General features: G+C 38.2%; 1 protein-coding gene across 1 annotated transcript; it reads right to left on the bottom strand.

The window, feature by feature from the left end:
- Positions 1 to 6,896: 6,896 nt before the first annotated feature.
- On the bottom strand, positions 6,897 to 17,828 carry steap4.2.L (STEAP4 metalloreductase, gene 2 L homeolog; the record flags this gene model as incomplete). The annotated part of the gene is given in 5 exon segments (NM_001090117.1): positions 6,897 to 7,605; positions 9,840 to 10,004; positions 11,136 to 11,663; positions 14,099 to 14,557; positions 17,744 to 17,828. Coding segments are annotated over 4 exon segments (1,425 nt in total). The 3' UTR covers positions 6,897 to 7,329.
- Positions 17,829 to 25,346: the final 7,518 nt, after the last annotated feature.

The following is a 25,346-nucleotide window of genomic DNA, read 5'->3' as shown; positions in this document are numbered from 1 at the left end:
AGTTATTTTATTAATAAATAAGGCAAAATCTTTTTTAATTTAAATTTAGATATATTCAGATTTAAGTAAATAACCCCCTAATGTCTACCTGTCCATCATGTCTATTACTCTGCCATAGGTGCAAAGAGTAATGCAGCCCCTACTTTACTCCTACCTCTTTCTATGTGGGCAATACTTCACCTCTTCAGCTGCAATAATTGTTGCACAATAGATGTTGATACAAATTATGCAACATATCAATGTAACACATGCCTTCATTCTAGAAAGGCTTGTACCTATTTGCAAAGGTACTGGAATTCTGGGGAAAGGATGTATTATGGAAATTAACAAGGTCAACTAAGCTAAGTTTTTGGACTTTGTCCTTTGCTAATAGTTAGTTATTGAGACTCTATAAAAAACACAGCAGTCAGAATGCCTAAAGGCCACTATTTGTTCCGTTCATTGTCTTGGGTTATCTGGTTGCTGGCTTCTATATCAACTCTTAAATGCTCCCTCTTTTGGTATAATTACGTGAAGCCGTCGGCTAAGTCTACCAGTCCCAGACAGTCCGAAGAAGTCGGCATAGTCTACCAGTCCTAGGGCACAGGGAGAGTGTCTAACAACTATAATTTTCCTTGAAGAGAGATGGGAATCATAATGGATGGCTACCCAATGACTGCCAGTAGCACGGTTCTTGTGTCACTTAAAATTAGGGATACACCGAATCCATTTTAGTATTTCGCCAAATCACGAATGCTTTGTGAAAGATTCAGCTGAATACCAAATGAAATCTGAACCCTCATTTGCATATGTAGGGGGAAAGAGAAAAAAGGTAAAACAAAAATTGACTTACAAGTTTGTGTGATGACAAGTTATGTGATTTTTTGGATTTGGTTTGGCCAGGGACTTCGATGCTTCCAAATCTGAATCCTGCTGAAAAAGTCCAAATCTTTTCTGAATCCCAAACTGAAACATCCCTACTTAAAATATGCATGGTCAAACTTGTTGTCCAAGATCATGGACTGTGGACCGATTACAATACTTTCCCACTGGAGAGATCCATAGCAGTTTTGGACATTTTATGCACTTATTCTTTTTTATGAAGTATATTAGCCATAGCCTTGTTGTAAAAACAGACAAAAAAATAACAATAATATAAATGCCAATATTTGTTTCTGACTGTATACGCATTTTATTTTCATATTTGGAAGCTTTAGAATTTATTAGGAAATTGATATTATCTCTAATAATAAGTTTGCGTTGCGCTCTGCAATGCTAATATCATTATCCTGATACAAATCAGCTCACTTGTGTATTAGTAAAAGTACCACGTTATTTGCTTATTTCTGAGAAAATGCAAATGATGGCATACAATATAATTGTGATTTATGGCGGAAACAACATCGGCATGCTTGAAACCCTTCTCAGCATTGCCTACATTTTCTTTATGAGATATGGCTTTTAGATCATTGATTAAAATGAAATCATTTTGTTTTCTCTTGGTTTGTTCAAATTAGAATATAGAAGCCACAAATAAATTCCCGTTTTTTTAAACAGAATGCTAAATAGGAATGCTGTATTTCTAAGCATATTTACATTTATGAGGAGCTGCCTGCACAGCTGCACTCTTGTGTCTTTCTGTTTAGTACAATTTCCCAATATTTATCTGCACAATGAGACACTATATTTACATGTGACCGGGTTTTCTACAGTATCAGTAGTATCTAGCAGCTATGGTTATTTACTGCAGTATAGTCCCACAGTGTGCCACCTCTGTTCTAGGAGTTTAAAGGATAGAAGTGTAAAAAAATTTCCACAGTGGGTAAATAAGATTGATCACAAAGTAGTCTGCAATAAATCACTTTGGTTTTGTGGTCTGATATATATATATATATACAGTGTTCTCTTTAATCATCATCATCAAGTCTTATGAATTTTGTTTTTTAAAATGCCACCTTTAAAAATTCATCTGCAATTTTACCAGTTTTACCCAAGGCTCCCTTGTGGCTTCTTCAGACTTGCATATTTGCACAATAGTAACTTTGTCTAATTCTACTGTACTGTGGATGCACAAGTATAGATAGCAGCAAGGGAACCTCAAGAAATACTAAAAAGATGGTGGTGTGGTGCTATGTAAGAAAGATCCCTAGATGGTGCAATGTTTTGAGACGGGGAGCACTGGTTCGAGGAATATTATTAGTGACCGCTGGGTGCCTAACATATTGGCACCCCTTATCGTATTACCCTATCCTTGTCCTTTAAAGGGATCCTGTCATCGGAAAACATGTTTTTTTCAAAACGCATCAGTTAATAGTGCTACTCCAGCAGAATTCTGCACTGAAATCCAACAGATTTTTTTATATTCAATTTTGAAATCTGACATGGGGCTAGACATTTTGTCAATTTCCAAGCTGCCCGCAGTCATGTGACTTGTGCCTGCACTTTAGGAGAGAAATGCTTTCTGGCAGGCTGCTGTTTTTCCTTCTCAATGTAACTGAATGTGTCTCAGTGGGACATGGGTTTTTACTATTGAGTGCTGTTCTTAGATCTACCAGGCAGCTGTTATCTTATGTTAGGGAGCTGCTATCTGGTTACCTTCCCATTGTTCTGTTGTTTGGCTGCTGGGGGGAAAAAGGGAGGGGGGTGATATCACTATAACTTGCAGTACAGCAGTAAAGAGTGATAGAAGTTTATCAGAGCACAAGTCACATGACTTGGGGCAGCTGGAAAATTGACAATATGTCTAGCCCCATGTCAGATTTCAAAATTGAATATAAAAAAATCTGTTTGCTCTTTTGAGAAATGGATTTCAGTGCAGAATTCTGCTGGAGCAGCACTATTAACTGATTCATTTTGAAAAAAATGTTTTTCCCATGACAGTATCCCTTTAAAGTCATGTAGCTATGTTTTTTTTTTTTTGGTGTTTGTGTTGGGACATTGTAGTGGCGTGTTCCCAGTATCTATATTATTAGGTAGCATGCATTCTGTGTAATTTTCTCACATGAAAGGCTTATGCCCTCTTTTCCGCATTACAGTGAAGCTTAGCTTCTGGCTAGCGGATTTCAAGGCTTGTCATTCTGTTAGAATAAACAGTGAGCTCCACGGAGCTATACTTTTCTTGAACTTCCTCTTCTTCAAATTACCAGGACTGACATAAGCACAGTAGAGTGAAAATTTATTTATTTTTTGTTAAAGTTTGGCTTTTGACTCTACTGCACATACTGTACGTTGGCCTCAGGATTTTAAGAAAAGAAGTGGAAGAAGAGGATCGCTCCGTGGTGCTTGCTGGAGGAGCCCACGTTTGGGCATCCCCCAGTGATTGTTGTATTTCCTTGTTCTTTAAGGCTCTTGCAAGATAATAGATTATAAGAAGTCTGAATAGACAGAGAGTTATACTTTCCATTTGAATTATAGTAGTAAATATTTTGGTAGTCTGGTACACATCTCAACCAGAGATGTGTAAATATATGTAGGTCCCTAATGGAGGAATAATTTAACTAGAGCAGTATTTCTGACACTTTTTCCCATGGTACCAAGAGTGACCTTGGGAGGCAGGTCAGTGAACCCACCAATGAATTAGAACTATTTACACACCTTATTTTAATGACAATAATATATTGTAAGAAACGTTTTTACTGTGCTAAAGGGGATCAGGTAGACACACTCTGAAAACCAAGGTTGATTCACCTATTTTTCAAATGTGGTTGTCATAGGTTAAGAATCTATGTCCCAGTGTATGGAGCAATACCGACTCCAGCAATGCCAATACTCAAAAACACCCTGAGCACTTGACTGTAGAATTGTAATATTTTCATAGTAACACTCTAAAGCAGTGATCCCCAACCCGTAGCTCGGGAGCAACATGTTGCTCTCCAACCCCTTGGATGTTGCTCCCAATGGATTCAAAGCAGGTGCCTATTTTTGAAAAACAAGATGCACTGCCAAACAGAGCCTCAATATAGGTTGATAATCCACATAGGGGCTACTAAATGGCCAATCACAGCCCTTATTTGGGTGGCCAGGAACATTTTTCATGCTTGTGTTGCTCCCCACCTCCTTTAACTTCTGAATGTTGCTCACTGGTTCTAAAGGTTGGGGATCCCTGCTCTAAAGTATACACATTACGCAAAAGCACCATCCAATTGTCCTTTTAGATACTCCCCAATACCATGCTGTTTGGACTGCGCTACTGATAACTGTCTACTCACAAAATACACTGTCATGGTTTAAAGTTGTGGGATACCTTGGTAAATGTTGTAGAATAAGTACTAAAGAAGAAGGAAAAGTTCAATCTATGAGGTTTCCAAATGTTAGGGCACCCTAAGGATTGTAATCACTTACTGGGCCAGTGGTCCTGTTAGCATAAAACTGCTCTGGCCTAGGGTACTTGCGATCAAGCGATCCTCTTCCTCCCTTCTTCTTTCTTCAAACTCCAGCGGCTGACGCATGAACAGTAGAGCAGAAAAGCCTGCTTTTTTGTTAAATTCCGGCTTTTAATTCTACTTCACACCCATGTGAAGAAAGAAGGGAGGAAGGGGATCACTCAATGGCAAGCACCCCAGGTCGGTGCAGTTTTCTGTTCACAGGAGCACTGGGTATCATGTATGCACTTGGGGGGATCATATTAGGGCACCCCCATAGACTTGGCCTTTGCTTCTCCTTTAAAAATGACAGCACAAGCAGGAATGCCACAAAAGAGCAGTTTTTAGGCAAATAAAACATCCTAATGCAAATTCAATTGATAAGGAATGTTCTGTACAGAGTTATGTTTTCCTGTTTATGTTCTTAATGAAAAGCTTGACTTTGGTTTCTTCATTTTGGTACTTTCTGAAGCAAATCGAATACTCCAGAGTTTGTGTCCTCTGGTATTAGCAGAATAAAGTGAGAACAGCTGCTTTTTTCATATTTATCAAAGGCAGCATCTGTAACAGTTAAAATATATGTGATGCAAAAGACTGTATCTTTATGACCATTTCACTTTCTCTCCCTTAGGAACAACAAATATCTGCAAATTAAAAACCCTGTGTCAGACAGCTGTTATATTTCATTTACTAAATCTGCCTGAACTTTTTTTTTTAAGATACATTTGGATGTGAGATGTTGCAAACTGTAGTTATTGCAGTGTAATATGTTTTGTGGTAATTGGAAAGAGGTAATACAATATGATTTCTGCAAAACAAAAACAGCTTTGAAATAGACCAAGTATCTCCACTTTAACATCAGGGTATGTCATAAAGAATCACGCACAATTCTAAAGCCGTGTGATGATTTCATGTAAATCTGTAGCAGAATATAATACTGTGGCGATGTAAACAAAGGCATTAGCTTGAAAAAAGCAATGCAAAAAACATGTTATCACAGCGTTGTTATGCCCTTTTTCGCACCAGAATTCTTTTGCTGCCTAACAGGGTTGGACCCCTGCCACAAAGCCCTTCTGTAGCTTTTCTTGCGATGATTCAGGCAGGGAGTGGGTCTGGGTGTTTTTTTCCCAGTGCCCCACTGGCCCAGTCCATCCCTGCTGCCAAAATATGTTCCTTTGCCTTCAATAGGTTACATAGTTGGTGACTTGGTATAAAATAAAGGGTCAGTTGTGCGTGCAATAAGTTGGACACGTTTATCAATAAACCATGGGGGTAATGTAATAAAAGATTGGTTGCTAAGTGCAGTAACCCATAGAAACCAATGAGCATGTAGAATTTACTGGTCACTTGTTTAAAAGCAAACATCCCATTGGTTGATATGGGCTACTGCTCCTGGGCAAACTTAGTGCCTTTTATTGCATATGGGTGATAGATCTTTGTACTTGTCTCTGGTGCATGCTGTTAATTCATACTGTAAGAGGGCTCATTTACTAATGAAATGAAAAAAACAGGAGCAAACTGCACTTTGAACCCAGCTCTGCCATCAGCACTTATCTAATTTGATCTTCAAGAAAGGGTTTAGATGAGAGCACTGGGCCCCCAAAGCAAGCCCCATTTGCCCCAATCCCCTGCTTGTCAAATAGGGTTGCCACCTTTCCACTGGATGAAGTCCGGGCAGGGGCGAGTGCCGTGACATCACAGGGACATGAGCAGTGATGTCATGGGGTGGAACATATGACTCGGGGAGGCGGGCCATGATGTCAGGGGCCAGGCTGTGACAGTACCCCCCCCCCCTGTTGAGCCCTAAACCAGAGCCTTTTCTGCCTACTTGTAGTTCCAGCCCTGGCAGGTGCATGCTACAAAGTGGTCCAGCACTTACCCCTGCCCTATGGAGCAACCGACACACCACTGCTCTGATTGTCAGCTTTAATAACAATTTGCAATTCTTATTATTTAAACAGAGTCACCATGATCTGCAGTACTTTATGGAGATTGTACCTTTTTATCATGATGCATTCCTATTGTTTATCAGTTATAGTTCCCTTTTAAGTACATTACAGCATATGAAGCAGAAAACATTGCTAGATTTACTAAAGTTTGAACTGGATTATCCTAAATGTATCCATTTTGTTCTCTGGAGTATTAGACCTCAACAGCAGCTCTGAACACCCCACCAATTTATGGTCAAAAATTCAACAAGTGATGTGTTAAAATGAATGCGTGGCAAGTGAAGGGTGAAGTTCTTTTCTCCACTTAAGCATAGTAATTTTTCAGAGATGGAAGGATCCATATTTTCTCATCATGTGATCAGCTCAGTAAAGAAAACAATCTTACGTAAACTGCCCCCATGTCAATATCACACAGCTCAGTTTTGCTTCAGTGCTTTCACATTGAGAAACACGTCTGCAAATGTGAGAGCTGAAATACTATTCACTCCTAGTAGTCACATTAGTGAAATTATGGTTGCATGCTCTTGGATGTGCCACCTAAAATCTGATAGCCCTTCCTAGTAGGAACACCAAATTTTACTTAACAACCAAACACAGACAATAATTCTTTTGAAAACCTCTTTAATAGAAAGCACATAATGATATAACCAAAATCAGGAATACTGGAAAACGCATGCTATCATAAAGTATAAAGACACAATTACAATTTTCTTTTAATGCACAAAATGTATTAGTGTAGAATGGCAAATGCGGCCATCTCTGTTCTGAAGTCTAACTGAGCCGAAAAAAAAAACCCCACCCCTCTGCCTGGAAATTAATTTTATTTTCTGGGTCACAGTACTGCTCAGTAAATGTGCTGAATGTGAAGAATAGTCATGCAGAATAATACACTGTACAGGTATTCTAGACTTTGCTACAATATGTATCTGCTGAGTACAAGGTGCACCTTCTTATAGAGCACCCCATCAAGTCTATATCAACTTATTGTGATTGTACTGTACACTCACTCACTCAGCTTGTCTGTTTGCAGAATTGGATTACTACATTTTGGTCTGTAAAGGAACATCACCATTTTCAAACTCTTTTCCAGCTGACGAAGACTTTTCCCAGCCTTGTCGGATTTTTGTGATTCTTCTGTCCAGGCACGGCAGGATGAGAATGAGCTTTAAGACCAGCACTGTGCAAGGAACAACAAGGGACAGTGTGTATGCCGGAGGAAGATACCATCTGTATCTGGAGAAACTGAGAAACTTGTCCCATCCAAAAATCAGTGCATGCCCTGTGCACAGCACTAAGGTGAGGTATCCAAGTTTTGACTGAAAAAAGGGAGAACAAGAAAAAATATTACTACAGAAAAGATGTATTTACACTTGAATTCCCATAGAATGTATGTATTTAATAATGATTGAGGGGCCGATTCATCAAGCTCGAGTGAAGGATTCGAAGTAAAAAAACTTCGAATTTCGAAGTGGTTTTTGGGCTACTTCGACCATCGAATGGGCTAGTTCGACCTTCGACTACGACTTCGAATCGAAGGATTCGAAGTATAAATCGTTCGACTATTCGACCATTCGATAGTCGAAGTACTGTCTCTTTAAAAAAAACTTCGACCCCCTAGTTCGGCAGATAAAAGCTACCGAAGTCAATGTTAGCCTATGGGGAAGGTCCCCATAGGCTTGCCTAAGTTTTTTTGATCGAAGGATATTCCTTTGATCGTTGGATTTAAATCCTTCGATCGTTCGATCGCAGAATTTGCGCTAAATCCTTCGACTTCGATATTCGAAGTCGAAGGATTTCAATTCCTAGTCGAATATCGAGGGTTAATTAACCCTCGATATTCGACCCTTGATGAATCGGCCCCTTAGAAAGACCTCAGTAGTCTTTAAAGGGCATGTAAAGTCTAAAATAGAATAAGGCTAGAAATGCTGTATTTTGTATACTAAATATAAACATGAACTTACTGCACCACAAGCCTAATCAAACAAATGATTTATGCTTTCAAAGTTGGATACAGGGGGTCACCATCTTGTAACTTTGTTAAACATCTTTGCAAGACTAAGACTGTGCACATGCTCAGAGTGGCCTGGGCTGCTTAGGGATCGTCATAAACAAAGCTGCTTGAGTTCTACATGGCTGTGAAGTAAGGTGTGGGCTCCCCCTGCTGTTCATAAGTATGATTGTTTCCCTGCTCAGCAGTTAGGGACCGTCTGACAATTCCTATCCACAGCAGTAAATGAAGGGAGAATTTCACTGCATACAGTCAGGTTTCTTATAAAAACGGTACACATTTTTTAATTAAAGTATATTGGAGATAGGTTTCTTTTTCATTAAAGTAAAATGGGATTTTATTTTTTTGCCTTTACATGCCCTTTAAATAACCTATTTTTGGAAATAAAATGTAAAAATGATATGATGGAATCAGAGGTTCTTTATGAACAAACACAACATAAACTCACTTTGGGTATATGTAACGATTGTTTACATGTCTAGTGACCCATAAACACCAACCAGGTGTTTCCTTTTTAAACGGGGGAACTGATAAGGACACTACAACTGGAGCATAGTTTGCTACTTTTATTACATTGCCCCTTATATTCTCATTTATATATATATATTGGGTAGACATATTGAAGTGTCTAGCGCAGACCTCACACATTCATCTTCATGAGGAAAAGAGTGCATGAGCGCAAGAACCCTGCTCCATGAGACTCATGTCATTCACTCTAGGAAAAAAAAAAATTACAACTCCAAACTATAGATGCCATCCATGTTTCAACTCAGGAAAGGCCTGTTCTTTTTTATGTCCTTAATAAAAACTAGGGATGCACCGAATCCACTATTTTGGATTAGGCCGAACCGCCGAATCCTTCAGCCGAATACCAAACTGAATCCGAATCCTAATTTGCAAATGCAAATTAGATATGGGATGGGAAAACCTTGAATTTTTCTAACTTTATTATGCCCCCGAAGCTGCTAAAAGTCTGCCTCCCTCTTTGGTTTTCTTCCAGTCTTTTATGGAAGCCACAGCTTTGTTGCTAGTCTCAGTGGGACCAAAAATCAATTTAAATGCCAAAGTGAAGAGGTATAATTCAAAACAAACATACCAAAAGTCATAAAAATGAAAGAAAGACCTATTTCAAACTGTCTTAGAACACAATAATAATCTGACAATCACTTTGAGATGCCTGTGGCAGCGGTCTGTTCAAAGTAACTCAATATTAATACAATAAGAATATGTTTCTTAAGCCAAATAGTATCTCTTTAAATAGTCATGTCTAGAGTTTTTCTTTTTCAATCACTGCATATACTGTTATGTTAGTTCCTTAGTAGAAAAGTGACATGAGCATAGCGGCATACCTTGACTTCTAGACGGCGTGAGGTATCACAGGAGGAGCCCTTCTGACATATGAATTTGTGAAATTGTATGTTCTGTGGCTATTATCACAAGAGGACCCTATCTGGCGTATGACATTGTGAAGATTAAATGTACTGTAAATAGGGCATGTTTTCCAAGCTATTGCTGAGCAACGGAAAATGGTCTTTAACAAACCTGAACAAATCGAAATTCTCTCCAGTTGACTGCATTGCTTACAGATGGTAAGGATGTTATGCCCAAGAGGACATAGAAAAAGAATCCCAGAATTCCCAGTGCAATGTAAGCATCTGTACGCCAAGCAAGGGTGTTATCAAACGTTCTGGTCTCATTTTTCAATATCTAGAACATAGAATATATCCTACTGGTTAGTAACATTCATTTCATAGTGCTTAATCCATAATGTTATTGGAGCAGGATTAGAGCAACATCCATCTTTCCGTATACCTAGGTTGTCACTGAGAATATTTTGGAATTGGCACGCAGAGCATTTGGCTCGCCTGGGTTAAGTTGGCAGACTGTTCTCATTTTCAATGTTTTTATGTAATTTTAATTTTTACAGATGTGGAAAAAAAAGCAAACTTGGATTTACCGGAAATATATTGAAAAATAAGAAAAACAACATTCCATTCAGTTGGCTAGGAGTTGATTATATAGCTGTCCTACTTTAAGGGGAACTAAGCTCTAACACAGGGGTCCCCAACCTGTTTTTTACCCATGAGCCAAATTAAAATGTAAAATAAGTTATAGAGAGCAACATAAGCATACAAAAGGTTTATGAGGGTCGCAAATATGGGCTGTGATCAGATATTGGAAGCCCATATGTGGACTGGCAGCCTACAGGAGGTTCTGTTTGGCAGTACACCTGGTTTTTATGCATCTAAAGTTTGCCTTCAAACCAGGAATTCAAATATAAGCACCTGCTTCAAGGCCACTGGGAACAACATCCAAGGGACATGTTGCTTGAGAGCCACTGGTTGGGGATCACTGCTCTAACAGGTATAGTTTGGACTTTCATGAATGTTGGCAAGCACTCCGCAGTCCACTCGTTGGGTAAAAACATCAAGTTTATTTCAGTAGATTAAAAACATCTGAACTCTGCCGCGTTTCGTATAATTTTCCCACTGCTTTTTTCTCTCTCAAGTAGTACTCTAATTGGTTTTAAGCAGTCAATTAAAATGTTATCCTATGGGCCAAAAACATTGAAGTCCGCTTTAAATTCAGTTGACTAAATTACAAATTGGTGAAACGTTTATCAACCTGTGGGAATTTTATCACAGTGCAAGTATATGGGAAAATTCTGCAACTCTTTAGGAAAGAATGATGCATTTAGGGAAATTTTCCACTATCTCAAATTACTTTTCCAAAAAATCTGGGCCTTAAGCCCTTGCTAGTTTAAAAAGTATAGTTTAAAAAGTAAAGTCAACAATGAATGAAAGATACAATAGTGTTTAATGTGTAATATGAGTTTACCTGTGTAATGATGTTGCTGTTTATCCTGTGTCGGACATAATAGCGAATTGGAATAACAAGTGTATAAATTGCATGCAGCAACGCATAAGACAGCGCTATCAGTCCCAGCTGTTTCCGGCACAGCATCCATTGATCGAGCCAGTCAGGGAAACGCTTATATTTGGTTCCTCTGTATAACTGAATAATTGCCGCAAACACTCCAGGAATATAAACCAAAGCCAGCAGTATCAGCGAGACTATTGGGAAGACCTTGTTGGCGATGGAAATTGCAATGCGGAACGATATATCTTTTTCTTCAGTGATAGCAGAGTAGATGATGTCAGTTATCAGACAATAAAGAAATATGAGGACAGTGAGGCCTGCGCAAATATACAGGGGAAGTCTCCATGTTGGGAAGAGTTGCAGAGGATAATTTTCTACCTCTTTAGAGGCCGCAAGAGATCCATGATCATGTGGAATAAGCCCAAGGGCACGCACAATGTCCATAACTGCATGCTTTGCCTTGCTGTCATTAGAGCATACAAAAACCTAGGGCAGAACAGATTCAGTGCTTACTATTGTCCCAATATGCTATATATATATATTATCTAAAAACTGCACAAAGTATATGAATATTTAACCTTATGTGTGTAAATTTCTTATTCGACTTAGACATTATGTTGTGTAACTTATTTTTCGTTGAACATATGTGAGTTCAAATATGGATGAGATGGCTTATTTTTACGAGTGCTTAAAGGCTGAAGTGGGGATCAATAATAAAAAAAAGTAGAGGTGTTCCCTCTAGTGATGCGTGGGTCAAATATTTTATGACCTGCACCAACCCTAACCCTTTCTAACTCAACCTGAGACTGACCAGGACTGACCACTGCATTCATTTATATACCCATGCCTGTCCCATCTCTGGCCTCACTGCAGGGGCCGTGGGAAGCATAAGTATATAAGTAAGTAATAAGTAAACGTTACAACATTAATACAAGAGCTGGAACATCATGGAGAAGTCACAGAGGGACTGGGATAAAGCCAAATGTTACCCACCTGCAAACCACCTCTGTGGGCAACTGGTCACACAAACCTGCATGACCCACAGAATATGACCCATGCATCACTAGTTCCCACCTTGACTAAGAAACACCTTTTCTAGAAAAGAAAATTATTTTGCTATTTTGTTAATATAATGAAATATAACGAAACGGAAACAAGAACTCCACCTGCTGGTGAGTTCTGCTGACAAGTCTGACAGTCGGGAGAAAATTTCAGAAGAAGAGGAAACCCTTTGCTTTGCTTTGTTTATCAGTGAAGAAAAGCCATCTGAGGTTTTTCTGCTCTTTTATAAGCATTGCAGCCTCAGGAGGGTCTCTTTTTTCCTCTGAACTGTCTCCCGTAAGCCTCGGGCCACAAGACACAGATCTCGGCCTACGGAGAAATACATGCAGAAAATCTGCTTCTCCTCTTCTGCTACTCCAGGAATAATTATCTCCGATCTGGTTCAGGCACATGTTATGGATTTCAGTGCCGAAACACAAGATTTTGCATTTCACAACGAAATCCACTGCCCTGCGACATCGACCTTCCCGATTGATATCTTGTCCAGCTATCGATCGGAAAGACTCGTTGGAAGCCTCCATACACGGGCAGATTAGCTGTCAAATTGGTCTAAACAACCGATATCGGCAGCATTATCAGCCCGTGTATGGCCACCTTAAGACTGGTTAGCAGAACTCACCATCAGGCAGGTGGAGCTGTTGTTTTAGGGGCCAATTCACTAACTTCGAGTGAAGGATTTGAAGGTAAAAAAGTTTTTTTTGGGCTACTTCAACCATCGAATGGGCTACTTCGACCTTCGACTACGACTAGGACTTCGAATCGAAGGATTCGAAGTAAAAATCGTTCGACTATTCGACCATTCGATAGTCGAAGTACTGTCTCTTTAAAACAAACTTCGATCCCCTAGTTCACCATCTAAAAGCTACCGAAGGTGCTTTTAGATGGTGGAGCTGTTGTTTTAGGGGCCGATTCACTAACTTTGAGTGAAGGATTCGAAGGTAAAAAAGTTTTTTTTGGGCTACTTCAACCATCGAATGGGCTACTTCGACCTTCAACTACAACTACGCTACGACTTCGAATCGAAGGATTCGAAGTAAAAATCGTTCGACTATTCGACCATTCGATAGTCGAAGTACTGTCTCTTTAAAAAAAACTTCGACCACCTAGTTCACCATCTAAATATACCGAAGTCAATGTTAGCCTATGGGGAAGGTCCCCATAGGCTTGCCTAACTTTTTTTGATCGAAGGATATTCCTTCGATCGTTGGATTAAAATCCTTTGAATCGTTCGATTCAAAGGATTTTATCATTCGATCGAAGGAATTATCCTTCGATCGTTCGATCGAACTATCTGCGCTAAATCCTAGTCGAATATCGAGGGTTTATTAACCCTCGATATTCGACCCATAGTGAATCGGCCCCTTAATGTCAATATATAAGCAGTGTAAAAATTGTTAATATCTTGAAAACTAGACTAAAAAAAAATAAATAGCAAATTGCTTAGAAGAACACTCTGGGCAATTGTGCATTGATTTGTTTTGAGAGCTTACAATTCCTTTAACATTCAAATCAAGGGTTTACTAATCCTTTTAGCTTTCAGGACTGTTCTGTGGCGTAAATGCAAACAATGGAAACTTCTTTCTTCCTGACTTACAGGATCAAAGACTGAATGATACTGCTATTAGTATTGCTTTGTTGAGAGTCTATCTGGAAACCCAGTAATAATACATGAAAAGAAATGTATTTTTTGTAGCGTTAAAGTGCTCTTCCCAACATAACCTTTAAATTGATATATATGTCATATATGTGTGTATCAAATCTCACATTTCTTAAAACACTGGCTCTATATATTTGTATTTATGGAAACAGTAAGAATGTCACAGAGTTTCCTGTTAGACATTTAAGTATAAAGCACTTACCTGCCTGCTGGCGTCCAATGTACCTGACTGCAGGGCCCAGGCAGACACTGTGTTAAATGCTTTTACTACCTTAGCATCCGGCACAAGCTGAGCAAGGTATTCTGCATTTGATTCCGAGTACTGGTTTATTTTGAGATTGTTGCTGACATCCACTAAAATTTTCCCTTCCAAGACCTTACTAAACTTAGTGACAAAACTATAATGGTCTCTCTGAACTGCCACGAAGATGATCTGACTTTTCCTTGCCGCTTCACTGTGGCTTAATACTTCCGCTCCTTTAGGCAGCAAACTCGCAGAACTGGGATTTCGACTTCCATATATTACCGAAAAGCCACTCTGAAGCATTTTAAATCCAAGAGATCGTCCATAATCTCCTGTTCCGAAAATGCATACAGTGTTTTCCTTCTCTGCAGAATCTGAGCTCAAGGGTGTCATGTTTGAACAGTTTGCTTCCATAGCCTGCAAATAAATCAAAGTTACTGTACCAAGTACCAAGAAATATATATATATATATATTCTCTTCTAGATGTATTTGCAAATGTGTAACCTGTTTGCTAGCAGACTTGCCAAAGAAACATAAATATCTGTTTAGGATTAAATCAGGGCCACATGAGGGGCTATAAGGACCTGGTGCTGAGAATTATGAACCTACATCCAAAATATTTTTAACTTTAAGCTACATCAGAAATAAGGATAGTTCTATAAAATAAAATTGAAACTGAGTGATGAATTGTCTCATTTATTGAAAATGTTCATGAAAAGTGGCCAGGTTTTACAATCATGTGTCAAAGCAGCATCAGCCCAGAGAGTTTGCAAAGCAAAACTCACTAAAAGGGATTGGCAGACTCCAAAATAGTTTCTGAGCGCTACAAAAGTCTGGCTGCAAAAATGATTAGAGATTTGAATCAGCCCCATGTGACCCATTCTCAGAAATTGTGCGTTTCACAAAGCTGGAATTTACGTCCAGGATGCTGATTTGAAATTGCTTATTTCTGGTCCCAAGCACAATGACACAAAACCGGGTATATGGAGAAAAAAACCTAAACCCCAGCCCAATGGAAAAAGGGAGTCATTTTCACCCACAAAGCAAAAGTAGAATACTTTTGTTAACAGCATGCACAGATGCAAGGGAACCCTGGAATTAAGGAGATTTTACTCTTTTTACATGTTGCATCTATTCACACAACTAGCCTACAGAATAAAATACTACAGGTAAGGGACCTGTTCTCCAGAAAGCTCGGGACCTGGGGTTTTACGTATAATGGATCTTTCCGTAATTTGGATCTTTATACCTTAAGTCTACTAGAAAATCATTTAAACATTAAATAAACCCAATGGGTTGGTTTTGCTTCCAATAAGGATTAATTATATCTTAGTCTGGATCAAGTACAAGGTACTGTTTTATTATTACAGAGAAAAAGGTAATCATTTTTAAAACGTTGGATTATTTGAATAAAATGAAGTCTATGGGATACTGCCTTTCCATTATTTGGAACTTTCTGGATAATTAGTTTACAGATCCCATACCTGTACATCAGGAGTGCCCATAATTTACTAATGTGAGGTCTACTTTTAGTGATGTTGTCCCATTGTGATCTTCATCCACAAAAGCATTGTTAGCATTCTGTTCCATGGAAAACATTTCTTAAATTGTATATTGATCTATGAGAGAATTTATATTGCTATGTTTAACAAACAACTATTTCTGATGTAACCTTAACATAATAAATATCTGAATGAACAGCATGAAATAGGAGTTTGTTGACAGTGTCTTGAGATCTACTGATCACCAGCTAAAGGCCTACTGGTAGATTCCCCATATTATACCTTTTGGGCACCCCTGCTGTACATCGTTTTTTAAGACCAAAATGCATGCTCCCAATAACACAAGCACAATGTGAATGAAATATTTGCATGATTTGCCAATTACCATATTATCTTCCTATATTTGAGAATTGTCTACCAGATCACACTGGGAAGAGTTTGCTTGCAATTAATGTACAATTTTAGAAAATAACCTTCAACACTGCTTGACCTAGTTTGGGGTAAAATTAAGCCTCTTAACTTAAACAGAACACAAGCATTTGTTGAAGTCGTGCAACCCAAAAACATTTATTGCCCTCATGCAGCCCAAGACCAATACAGTCATAGGGGTAAATTTACTAAGCGATGAAAATTCGGCTTTGCAGCCATCGCAACACTTCACCAGGTGAAAATTCACTCAGACAACGCTAATTTATTAAAATGCAAAGTATGTCCAGGCCACGGAACGCTGGCAAATTTTTGCTAGCGTAGCTTCGACAATCAACGCTAAGATGCGCTAGCGTTCAATTATACCTAGCGCAACTTCGTTAGAGGTCTTCGCTCAGGCTAATTTGCATACGATGGGAAATTCTAAAGTTGAATGCCCTACACATGAGCCCACTGTATAGTTTATGTTCCATATGTTAGAAAATGTATGGGGGAACCCGGTTACACAAAAATTTTGCAGGCTATCACTCTGAAAAAAAGGAAAAGACGCCAGTAATTTTTGGGGCTAAGAAGCTTTTCCCACTAAACATATGACGTAAGTAACAGAAGATTGAGGAAGATATATGCACTCCATTGCACTTCACCTGGTCTGAGCTGAGGAAGGCAAGTTTGGTAAACTCCGTATCTTAGTGAATTTGTGGAGTAACGTCCATTCGCCAGAGTGAAAATTCACCTGGCGATAGAGTGTGATTGACCACTAGTGTCTGTCTCTTTTGCTAGCGAAGTTACTCCTGTGCCTCACTCACTTCGCCCTTTAGTACAGCTGCCCCACAGGATCAGACCCGCAATTGAAGGATTTAGTTCCAGTTTTCCAAAATGTTGGTTTATCACATGTAACCTCGGTCACTATTGGTGACTACTAGTGTAGAAATTGATATTCTGAGACAATTTGCTATTGGTTTTCATTTTTTGTATTATTTGTGTTTTTTGAGTTATTTAGCTTTTAATTCAGCAGCTCCCCATGCATTGCTTTGACTAAGAGACTGGAATATGAATAGGAGAGGGGCTGAATAGAGAGATGAGTAATAAAAAGCAATAGCAATAACAATAATTAAAATAAAACAAATAAAAGAACATTTATTTTTAGAAGTGCTAGTACAGGTATGAGATCCCTTATCTGGAAACCTGTTATCTAAACATTGTCGAAGACCATCTCTTATCCCACCATTTTAGCAAATAATTACAATTTTTTATAAAGGATTTCATTTTTCTTTGTAATAATAAAACCATATCTTGCGCTGGATGGTAACTAAGCTGCATGAATCCATATTGACTGCAAAACAATTTATGTAGATCTAAATAAAGGGTTCCATGTGCAGAAATGTTCAGCATGTTGTCAGGACCAGCAGTGCAAAGTATAGAATGGATTTCTTACAATAAATTTACAATTAACTTTAAAAATCAATGAAAAGGTGCTAATGTGTATTGGAAAGTTGATGAGCATTTCATTTTCTTTTATTATGTAAAAAGTTACATTTGACGTTTTTGCAGCACAAGTTTTATTCGAGCACAAAGAATATGTTTACTAATCACAAAAGAAAGTTCTCAGCAGCTTCGCTGAACCTTGAGGCTTTGCCCTTTACATGGAATCAAAGTGATCAAATTCAGACTTACCTTATGAGAAAGCTAAGTATTAATTAGGAAAAGATGAGTGGCAGTAAGTGGTTGCAGAATCCCAGCGTATGTTGTAGAGTTCAGGTTTCACATACTCTGCTGACTCCTGAACTGGGCTATTTATTTTGCTAGATGATTTCACAATGTCTCCTGTTTTACCGGAAATTTAACTCTGTTGAAAGATTTGCCAAAATCAAAGGGCAACAAACTCCGATGAGGAATTACATGCTCACATTTCTGTGCTTAGAATGCATTGGATATTTGGGATTAGTGCTAGCTTGGTAGAATTTCATGATACCCACTCCCTTCTATCTTACATGGATTAAAGTCAATTGGACATTATCCTCTTTACCAATAAGCAAGCTTGCCATTAGCACAAATCATATAACATCATGCAAGAATTCTGCACAATCTAGTGAACAGACATCCACCTGCTAGCTCATATCCATACCCCTCCCAGGTGAGCACATACACGAATACAAATGTGCAAAACAAAATAAATATTTGCAGATGTAGCAAGAAATTGTGTATGATCTATTATCCTGAATGCTTGTGACTTGGGGTTTTCGGTATAAGGAGTTTTTCCCTAATTTGGATCACCATACCTTAAAGGGGACCCGTCACCCAAACAAAAAATTCCAAATCCTATTTTATCACATTAGTCAAGCAAAATGAACTTAAATTACACTATATAAATTATTTAAATCTTGTTTCCTTCAGTCTGGGGATTCATAATTATAACAAGCAGGAAGCAGCCATTTTGTGGACACTGTTATTAAGACAAGCCTTGCATCATCTCAGAATCTTGTTTGTGCACCAGAATGGGGGACCTGATGTCTATTCCCATGCTCTGGCTGCACAATTAAATGGTAAAGAGAACGGGGGAATGTGGGGAGAGCAGTGACATCTAGGAAGTGCTGAATGGAAATTGAAAGTAATTGTCTGCCCCGCCTCTATGCCACTGGCATAGAGGAGGGGCAGACAATATTTGATTGACTGCCGAGATTTTTAAATGAGTTTACAACAGCTATGAATGCTTTAATAAAAAATAGGACACCCATATACTCCATTGTATTCTACATGGAAACAGTTGCTGCAAAAAAAAAAATTGCTGCAGAAATAGCAGCACTGGAAAAACACCCTCCCCACTTTATATCAGTATAGGATCCGTTATACAGAAACCTGTTATCCAGAAAGCTACGAATTACGGTAAGACCATTTCCCATAGACTCCATTTTATTGAATTAATCCAAATTTGTATAAACTATTTCTCCTTTCTCTGTAATAATAAAACAGTAGCTTGTACTTGATTCCAACTAAGATATAATTAATCCTTATTGGAGGGAAAGCAATCCTATTGGGTGTATTTAAAGTTTATATGTTTTGCCAGATGTATAGAATGGAGATCTGGAGAACTCCAAGTCCTGCGCATTCTAGATAACAGATCCCATACCTATACTAGATTACCACCAAACAGTACTAGCGCATAGAGCTGACATTGTGTTTAGGGAATATAAGTGGCCCAATCGTTCTTCCGGTCACACTGCCATTTAGAAAACACACTCAAAAACCTTCACCAGTTGAGGTCTTCAAGTGTTTCCTGATGTAGTTTGTTACTTACACCACCACCATCATTCTATCTGCTCTCCTCTGAAGATTCCTCTTCTATCATCTGTCTGTGGATAGTACCTCCAAAACTCAAAACTGCTGCAGCGTAATGTCTTATTTGTCTTATTGATTACTATTTCTATACAATCTAGCTTTCTTTGCCCACAATGCATTGCATATTTATTTATGTCACCTATAAAGATCATTTCTAGCTTCCTTCTCTTGTATAGAAGGGTATATTACCTTTCAGTCTGTATTCGCCATTAGGTTTTCCTTTACATTCTCTTTTGTCAGATTTACATAGTCAAAGTATATGCTTCAGTTTCTAAAACACCCTTGGTGGTACGCTTCCCAGGTCCATAGACTTTTACTAGTATAGAGAAGCCTAGCATCGTTCCTCTGTACTAAATGTATTTGTGTCTACAGTGGTCCATTATTCTCTTTAATAGCCGTGAGCCACCTTCATCTGTAGAAACTGAGCAAAAATTAGGACTTCTTTAATCTGCAGTGTCTTTGTCTTGCTCACTATATTTCCATTCCTTGCTTATTACCTTACTATTCCTTCTTTTAATTTGTTTATAGGCACAAATAATCTTTTGGCACCACTTTTCTCCGCTTTTGTTTTGGGCATTAGCATATTTATTGAGTTCCTTTGTTTCATCCTGATCATATACACTGGCTTATCTTCTTATTGTTAGAATTCCTCATAACATTTAAGGGCAGATTTATCAAAGGTCGAGGTGAATTTTCGAATGAAAAAAAAAAATCGAATTTCGAGCTATTTTTTGTATACTTCGACTAGGGAATAGTACAAATTCAATACGAATTTGTAAAAAATTTGAATTTTGAAATTTATCCTGTACTGTCTCTTTAAAAATTCGAATTCGATCATTCGCCATCTAAAACCTGCCAAATTGCTGTTTTAGCCTATGAGGGGTTGAAATTCGACCATAGAATTTGATACTTCGATAGTCGAAGTATTTTTTTGATCGAAAACAGGCGTTTTCGATCGATCACTCGATTAAATCGTTTGAAACGATTGACCGATTTGACAAAAAAATACATTGACTACTCAAAACTTAGCCAAACACTCAGAAAGGTTCTAGGAGGTCGCCCATAGGTTAAAAAGCAATTCGGCAGGTTTAAGATGACAAAGTCTTTGAGACAGTACTTTGATTTTCGAAGTCAAAGTTTTTTCAATTCAAATCGAATTTTTGGCTTATTCAATGGTCGAAGTACCCAAAAATTACTTCGAAATTCGAAGTTTTTGAATTCGAAAATTCACTTCGACCCTTAGCAAATGGGCCCCTTAATTTGATTTTCTAGTAAGTATGAAAATGAATATCACAGAACGATCCCTTATCCAGAAAACCCCAGGCCCTGAGCATTCGGGATAATAGGTCCTATTACTTGTACTGATAATGTCCTGGTTTTTTTTTTATATTTCAAGAATTTTTGCTGTAAAGGGGGTTGTGCAAATAAGTCAAAGCGTGATTCCAAGATCTTGCGAAGCACTTAATATACAGGAGGCTGCTGCTGAATGCTGAATGCCTGCTAGGGTCTCCTGAATCCCAAAACTTTCAGATGATTTCAAACTCATTTACTGACTTCTTCAAATGAACGTTTCAAGCGTTTCACCATGTTATGAAGTTACGTTTCAGACGAGCTGTAAGGTTTAATTAAAAATCCCTGGAACATTTTCTCCTAAATGAAAGAGGGAGTGATCTACTGTAATTACTTTATGTAGCTTCTGGCTATTACAGGTTTTTTGCTTGGTTGTATGCGCTAATAGCTCATCCATAGCAGCTATTTCAGGCTGAAATATTTGATAAAATAGACTACGTAAGCGATATTTAAACAGAGGGAACAAAGTAGGCTCACAATTTGCAGCATTTTCAAAACGCTCTATTTAATTAACGAATCCTGAACTGTCACCCTTGATAACGATCTATTCTTCATCCTCTGTATTCTATTTCTATAACATTTTATAATGTTTCTACATAGGATATGCATAGCATGTTGATGATTTTAACTTCCCAATCCCAAACTAATCATTACTAAATGGGTTGCTGAAAACCAGAGGTAAACGGGTATCAGACAACAACTTTTGCACCTCTCAAGTTTAAAAAAAAACATGTTGTCTGTTTAGTAGCGTCTAGTTACCCTAACGACAGGGTGGAAGGTGGCAAGAGGGTTTGAATTAAAGAGAACTAATATAAAGTAATAATAAAATACAATTAACTTGCTTTACAATTGTCAGTGAATGGCAGTGTAATGCTACTGCTGTCTCTGGATTCCCAAAGATCCTCTGGGTCTCTTCCATGGTGGCACTGAACCTATTGTGATTCAGCTACTTATCCCAAACAGCCCCAGACTCATAGGGGCCGATTCACTAAATTCGAGTGAAGGATTCGAAGTAAAAAAACTTCGAATTTCGAAGGTTTTTTTGGCTACTTCGACCATCGAATGGGCTACTTCGACCTTCGACTACGACCTTCAAATCGAACGATTTGAATAAAAAATCGTTCGACTATTCGACCATTCAATAGTCGAAGTACTGTCTCTTTAAAAAAAACTTCGACCCCCTAGTTCGGAAGATAAAAGCTACCGAAGTCAATGTTAGCCTATGGGGAAGGTCCCCATAGGCTTGCCTAAGTTTTTTTGATCGAAGGATATTCCTTCGATCGTTGGATTTAAATCCTTCGAATCGTTCGATTCGAAGGATTTAATCGTTCGATCGAAGGAATAATCCTTCGATCGTACGATCGCAGAATTTGCGCTAAATCCTTCGACTTCGATATTCGAAGTCGAAGGATTTCAATTCCTAGTCGAATATCGAGGGTTAATTAACCCTCGATATTCGACCCTTGATGAATCGGCCCCATAGAGTAACTTGGATCCTAGGTTCTACTTTTACTGGATAATACTTCAGGGTACCCTGTCCTGACTGGTGCTGGGACCTACTTGCCAACTTTTATGGACAAACAGCATTTAGAATGGGAGAGGGGAGGCAAGGTACAAAAGCAAAGTGCCATGTTTTTAATCACAGCCTAAAACTGCCACTGAAATTGCAGAGTTGACATTGCCTGAAGGGGCTAAATGTAAGGGCAACTGTCATATGAGCAGGACCCTTGACACAAGCTATCCATGCATACACTAGGAGGTGATATAAACCCCTGAAATGAATGCCTGCTTCAAGGGGTTGTTCACCTTTGAGTTAACTTTTAGTATGATGTAGAGTGTGATATTATGAGACAATTTGCAATTGATTTTCATGTTTTATTATTTGTAGTTTTTGAGTTATTTAGCTTTTTATTCAGCAGCTCTCCAGTTTGCAATTTTAGCAATATGGTTGCTAGGTTCCAAATTACCCTAGAAACTATGCACTGATTTCAGTAAGAAACTGGAATATGAATAGAAGAGGGCCTAAATAGAAAAATTAGTAATAAAAAGTAACAGTAAGGGGGTTATTTATCAAAGTCTGAATTTATCTCAATATTTTATGCTACTAACTGCAATCAAATCGCTCGGGTTCTTTACAGTTATTTATTATTAAGTTTTCCCGAAAATTTGCTTTGCGGGAAAACAATAGATTTTAACGTTTTTTTCAGATTTTTCTCCCAATTTTCATGATATTTCGGATTTTTCACCCGAAAACCCTGATTTTTGCCCGAAAACTCTGAAAACTTCGGGGTATTGCACGAAACCCAGCGCACATCAAAAAATCATTGGGACATCTCCCATCGACTTATATGCAACCTCGACAGGTCTGAGATGCCGGATTTTCTGATTCAGACTTTTCCATCCTCAGGGTTTAATACATTCTGAAAAATGTGTGATTTTTTAAAAGTCCAATTTTATAAAAGAAATCACAAATTTTTCGTGATTTTTGCATTTGGAGTAAATAACCCCCTAAACTTGTAGCCTTACTGAACATTTGTTTTTAGATGGGGTCACTGACCCCCCCCCATTTGAAAGCTTTGAGTCAGAAGAAGAAAGGGAATAATAAAAAACTATAAGAAATAAATAATGAAGACCAACTGAAAAATTGCTTAGAACTGATCTTTCTATAACATGCTTAAATTTAACTTGAAGGTGAACCACCCTTTTAAGTGGGGGGTTGTTTATGTACCCTCTACTGCAAAATAGACAAACCACAATAAATGACGAACAGTCCCTGTTCCCCATAGAATGATCATTCATCAATTCAGTACATCCCAAGGCAGGTATACTTGGCATGATAGTGAAAACACGTGTTTGACAACAAGGGAAACCTGCGCTGGATGAAGTCTCATACAATTAGCCTATTTAGCTGCTGCCAGAGGAACCATTATGCTTTGCTAGATTGCAAATACCTCTCATATTATTCCATCCAGATACAGATTCTGCTTTAACAATGGCTACTATTGAGCTAGGTTTGCTAGAATACAGTTGAAATGGCTAGGTAGGGTGATGTAACTGTATTCCATACCATGCTCATATCTTTTCCTGTTCTGTTTTCCCTATGTATTAACATTCTTTTAATTTGTTATTAAATCATCTATATATTTTCATTTTTAGGTGAATCGTCTTTGGTAAATTATCTATACCCAGGACTTCTTCATAGAGTTACAAATGTATCTCAGAATGATTGGCCACCTCAAGCTTAGGGGTTGGAAAGTTGTATACACCCCTCTAATTGGTAACAATGAGAATATGGGTCCCCCAAAGTTGAGTGCATAGTATGAGGCCCCTGGAAACCATAGCACTAATATATATATATATATATATATATATATATATATATATATATATATATATATATATATATATATATATATATATATATATATATTTATATTTATATACAGGGCCGGAACTTCTCTGTCGGTAAAGTCAACCCTACACTGTTAATGCATATTATGTTTTATGCTAATCTTGCCATATTAAGGGCTAATGATTATGGTTTTTGATTTTTACCTACCTTATGCCTACCCCTGGAATGAGCAGTGTTAATTTAAAGAAACATAGTGAGCTCTGTACAAAGAAACCCTCTCCTCATTACTGCCTTTGTCACTGGCTTACAGAAGATGAGAAGCACATTTGTTTGCCCCTTTGCAAATGATTGGTGTAGTTTGAGTTTTGTACCTGCCTCCCAAGATTATGGGGCAGATTTACTAAAGGGCGAATTGGCTAATGCTAGTGACAATTCGTTACCGCCTGCAGGGACATCGTCGATTTACTAACGGACACAGGCACCAATTTGATATTGAAAGAGACTGGCGCTACCGGTCATTTTCACTCTATCGCCAGGCGACTTTTCGCTAACAGATGTTACTCCGCAAATTCACTAAAGTGCCGATTTTACTGTACGTAAAGTGCATTAAAGTAGCTATGTCTTCAGCAATCTTCTGTCACTTACGTTATATTCTGTGAGCTGAAAAATGCATCGAAGTCCAAAAAAACGCTGGCGTCTTTTACTTATTTTAGCCTGATTGCCTGCAAAAGACCTGACTTAAACTTTTTTTGGGTAACCGGTTTTCCCCTTACATTTGCAAACATACGAAACATAAATTTAACAGTGGGCACATGTGTAGGGCATTAGAATAAGGTTCCCTGGACAAGTGTTTTAAAAATTTGTATACGTACCAACATTTAACATAAAGACGTCCATACAACTTTTAATTTCCCTCCCTATGCAAATTGAGTGCAAGATCCCTAGCAAAGTTTTGCTTGGCAGAAATGAACTCTAGTGCATCTTCACTATCAAATGCCCATGACTAAACTCCACATTTTAGTGAATTGGCGTAGTCTGAACTCAGTTGCGCCTGGTGAAGTGTTGTGATGGGTGCAAAGTGGTCGCTAGCAACAATTCGTCTTTTAATAAATCTTCCTCTATAATTGAAGAACCCGAAGTTGCCCAGTGTGCCATTGCCCTAATTGCAAGGGAGATCTGATTAAAGGGATTCTGTCATAATTTTTATGGTGTAGGTTTTATTTTGAAATCACACCTTTT

Source organism: Xenopus laevis, chromosome 6L (genome assembly GCF_017654675.1).
Source record: "Xenopus laevis strain J_2021 chromosome 6L, Xenopus_laevis_v10.1, whole genome shotgun sequence".
Lineage (NCBI taxonomy): Eukaryota > Metazoa > Chordata > Amphibia > Anura > Pipidae > Xenopus > Xenopus laevis.
The sequence above is the reverse complement of the archived record's forward strand: the minus strand, read 5'-3'. Positions and strand labels throughout refer to the sequence as shown.